This window comes from Solanum lycopersicum, chromosome 11 (assembly GCF_036512215.1).
Source record: "Solanum lycopersicum chromosome 11, SLM_r2.1".
Classification (NCBI taxonomy): domain Eukaryota; kingdom Viridiplantae; phylum Streptophyta; class Magnoliopsida; order Solanales; family Solanaceae; genus Solanum; species Solanum lycopersicum.
In genome coordinates this window covers 43,110,938-43,115,289 of record NC_090810.1, presented here as the reverse complement: position 1 = coordinate 43,115,289, position 4,352 = coordinate 43,110,938, and the positions used below count along the sequence as shown (strand labels likewise).

At 34.9% G+C, this 4,352-nt stretch overlaps 1 protein-coding gene across 1 annotated transcript; it reads right to left on the bottom strand.

Annotated features, from left to right (window-relative positions):
• Positions 1-238: 238 nt before the first annotated feature.
• Positions 239-2,163, bottom strand: LOC138339419 (uncharacterized). The gene is made up of 2 exons (XM_069291016.1): positions 1,282-2,163; positions 239-523 (listed from the first exon to the last, which is right to left on the bottom strand). The coding sequence occupies exons 1-2, from the start codon at positions 2,161-2,163 to the stop codon at positions 239-241; spliced, it is 1,167 nt and encodes a 388-aa protein (XP_069147117.1).
• Between the last annotated feature and the right edge of the window lie 2,189 nt (positions 2,164-4,352).

Genomic DNA, 4,352 nt, shown 5'->3' with positions numbered 1-4,352 from the left:
CTAATATAAGAACACGTGCCACTAACTACCATAAAAGGGGCCACTAATAGCCATAATGAGACCACTAACTTCAGAAAGTTGAGCAACTAAAGTTGACCAAGTCTAGCGAGAAAATAGGATGCACTAAATTGAAATAAATAAAAAAGAGTAAAAATAATAATAAGCTAAAAAAATGCCAATTGTCTAACACTCCTCCTTGTAATTTTTGTGGCAAACACCAATTCCTTGCCTCAGATCTTCAAACCTTTCCTTTGGCAATGACTTGGTGAAAATGCCTGCTAGCTGGTTCTCTAATAAAATGAAACTTGATCTTGACATGTTTAGTTCGACTATGAAACACTGGATTTTTTGAAATTGAAACTGCTGATTTGTTGTCAAACATGATCTTGGTAGCTTCTGCTTGTTCATGGCCTAAGTCCTTTATCATCTTCCTTAGCCAGATAACTTGATTCACAGCAGATGCAAAAGTTATGTACTCAACTTCTGCTGTGGATTGAGTTGTAGTTTCTTGTTTTCTAGAGCTCTAACTAAAAAAACTTCTCCCCAAACATAAAAGATATCCAGATGTGCTTCTTGAATCATGAACTCCACCACCCCAATCACTACCAGAGTACCCGATCAGTTTCATAGTTACCTAGGCAGATGTTGGGAAAAAAATTCCAAACTTGCTAGTTCCTTTAATATACCTTAAAACTCTATTAGCAGCTATAAGGTGTGTGTCTCTAGGTTAATGCATGAACCTAGAGAGCAAACTAACAACAAATAGAATGTCAGTACTGCTTGCGGTTAGATATATAACACTGCCAATTAAGCTTCTATACATACTATCATCCACTTTTTTGGAATCCTCATCCTTTCCAAGCTTCACACCAGTAGATATTGGAGTACTCACAGGTTTGCAGTCTTATGGAGTGTATGGTAATGTTAATTGGCGTTCAATACCTGTGCTATTACAAAACTCCACAAATTTAGAAGAAGTGTATTTTCCTCCATTTTTAGACCTTAAAGCCTTAATACTTAGATTACATTGATTTTCTACTTAAGCTTTAAATTGTTTAAAAACATCAAAGACTTTACTCTTCAGTCTTATGAAATAAACCCAACACATTCTTGTGTAGTCATCAATAAAGAGGAGAAAGTATCTGTTACCACTCAGAAAATCTGTTTTCATTGGTCCCCAAACATCCGTATGAATGAGCTGAAGTTTCTGGTTAGCTCTTCATACTTGATTTGCTTGAAATGGCAATTTTGTTTGCTATCCTGTTAGAAAGTTTCACAAACTTGAGCATTAGAAAGAAATTCAGGCATATTTTCCACTAGCTCTTTTTTTATCTCTGCGATGCTTCTCAGATTGAAGTGACCAAACCTTTTGTGCCATAGGTTTGTACATGTTGGTGAAGTAATAGTGTAAGCCTCCTCAGTTATTTTCTCCCAATAAACTGAAAACATTTTGTTGCTTGTCTTGACATAAAATAACTCTACTCCATAAGGGTCAAAAACAACACATTCAATATTCTTAAAATGCAGAGAATAATTATTCTCTACCATTTGTCCAACCATCAACAAATTTTGACTCATATTAGGTGTGTACAACACATCAGAAATAGTTTTGATACATGATATTATTGAGATAGACATTGTGCCTCTGCCTTTGACTTCTACCGCCTCATCGTTTCCCACTTTTACTTTAGATTTGTGAGTATCATCTAAGAATTTGAATAGTTCAACATTATTAAACAAGTGATGTGGGCAACCACTGTCAAGAAGCAATGAATCAAAGGATTTACTGATTGAAAAGTATGAAACTGCAAATAGTTGCTCTTCATGTGCATTGTCAGCTTCTGCTACTTGTGCTTGCAAAGCAACAGAGGCCTTTGCTCTTGATTTGCAGACCTTGGATACATGTCCCGTCTTCTTACAGTTGCCACATATAGCATCGATTCTCCACCAACAATACTTTTCCATATGTGTATTTCTTTTACAATGTTTGCAAGGAGGGAACTTCTGTTTCACGTCTCCACTATTGTTTCCTCCATCAAGCCCGCCCTTATTCTTTTGGTGGAATTGTTGCTTTCCTTTTTGCTTTTGTACAGAGAAAGCTCCTTCAATGAACTTTTCCCATCTCATAGTCCTCCTTTGCTCTTGTTCTTGAAGAGCACTCATTAGTTAACCTAATGAAAGTTTGCTTAGGTTCTTGGATTCTTCAAGAGAGGAAATCTTAGATTCAAGTCTCTCAGTAAGATTTACGAGAACTTTCTCCACCATTCGTTTGTCTATAAATTCTTCACCAAGAAGTCTAATCTTATTACAATTAAGGATATTCAATCAACATACTTACTGATAGTTTCATCCTTCTGCATATTCAAGGACTCAAACTCTCTTTTTAGGTTCAACACTTGCATTTGACGTGTTATATCGCTACCTTGATATTCTTCTTTCAACCTATCCCAAGCCTTTTTTGCAGTTTTGCAAGCCATGATTGTGTAAAACACAGTATTTTCCAAAACATTCTGCATAAGCGACTTGGCTTTATATTTCTTTGCCTTCTCTTCGTTGTTGGATTTGATTTGAGCTATGGTAGGATTCGCTGGTATAGCAGCAAGTGGTTTATCTTCCGTCACAGTTTCCTAAAGTTCATAGGCTTTCAAAAAAGCTTGCATCTTCACAGACCAGATTTCGTAATTTTCACAAGTGAAAGTGAATGGTGGATTTAAAGGTAGGTTGTTGGATGCCATTTTTGTTGTAGGTTAAAACTTATTTTTTTTGTCCTGTATGATCAACTAGAGGCTTTGATTTTACTGTTAGAACAAAAATATTCAAGAAACTGATTTGAAATAAAAATAGAGTGACTTATGAAATTCCTTGTGTATATTAATCTGCAGAAAGTCTTAATTTTACAAAGAAAAAGCATAAACATTAAAACTAAAATAAGAACATGTGCCACTAACTACCATAAAAGGGGGCCACTAATAACCATAATGGGGTCACTAACTTCAGAAAGTTGAGCAACTAAAGTTGACTAAGTCTAGCTAGAAAATAGGAAGTCCTAAATTGAAATAAGTAAAAAATAGTAAAAATAGCAATAAGCTTAAAAAATGCTAATTGTCTAACACAATACTCATTATCCCACAAATTTAATCAACACCCAACTCCATATGCAAACTTCTAGAATATGGGTTTTAGATAATCATATTAAAAGTACAAGAAAGTATACTAGAAAAATCCTAGGGCCTCGGATTGATGATTTGCATCTTCAATTTAAGAGTCTCCCTTGAAAAATCCCAAAAATTATTGCTTACAAGCTTGTTTCTCAAACTACATATTAGAAAATTCTATCGTACTATTTCAGAAAAGTTTTAGATCCAATTAATGAGCCAAAAAGATACATTTTCCCCCTGCTTTTGTCTATTTATAACTTCCTACAACTAGCTAGACATTCATCAAATTTCTTAGTCGGGGATGCTAGTCATGCTCGTCGATAAATTTGGAGAGTCTTTGACTTGTTATTCTTCTCATCTTTCTTGGCTTCAGGTGATTGGGTCAGTGTTGACGAGCTCAATGGAGATTGTCCTTCACATTCAACAAATCGCCGATCATCACCAAATTTGGTTTACTTGTCCTTCCACTTGGCTTAAATGTACTGTCACTTTCGACAATCACTTTTTGGTTCACTAATTGAGTTCAGCGAGTCACCATTTAGATTTTCTTCTGAACGACCTGTCATGAGAACTTGAGTCAAGGTATCTTTAATTTTTGGCGAGATTTGGCTTATCAGGTGATTCGTCGAGTGCCTTTTGACGAACCTCAATGTCAAAACGTGGCACTTTTTCCAAGATTTGCCTCTTTTGTGTGTTTTAATTAATGACTTGTCCTTGAAAATTGATAGCTACAATATATACTGAATCATTATATATGGACTAATAAGGGACTAAGGACAATAATTGTTGACCTAAAAAGGCCTCAAATGAGTCAAAGTCTTAGATATATAAACAAACCTAACTTAAATTCTGTTTGTCCTCAAGTAAATAAGTAATTCAACCAGTTTAACAAGGATATCTACATTAAAATCTCTATTATGCTAAACAAGCCTCAAATGATGACTATCATTTGTAAATCTAAATACAAGATCATGATTGCTCACTAAAGATACAAAATTACGCTTCAACAAAGGTATTCTAGTGCCCTCACGAAAATAAGAAGATGTTTCCATTCCCTCACAAAGTATATCAATAGAAAAGTTAAGGAATAAATATAAACTCTCACTCTCTCATAGAGAGACACATGCATGTTTCATTCCATTTGTTTTCCCATATTTTCACAATTATTACATCACCCGATTTTAGCAAGATCTG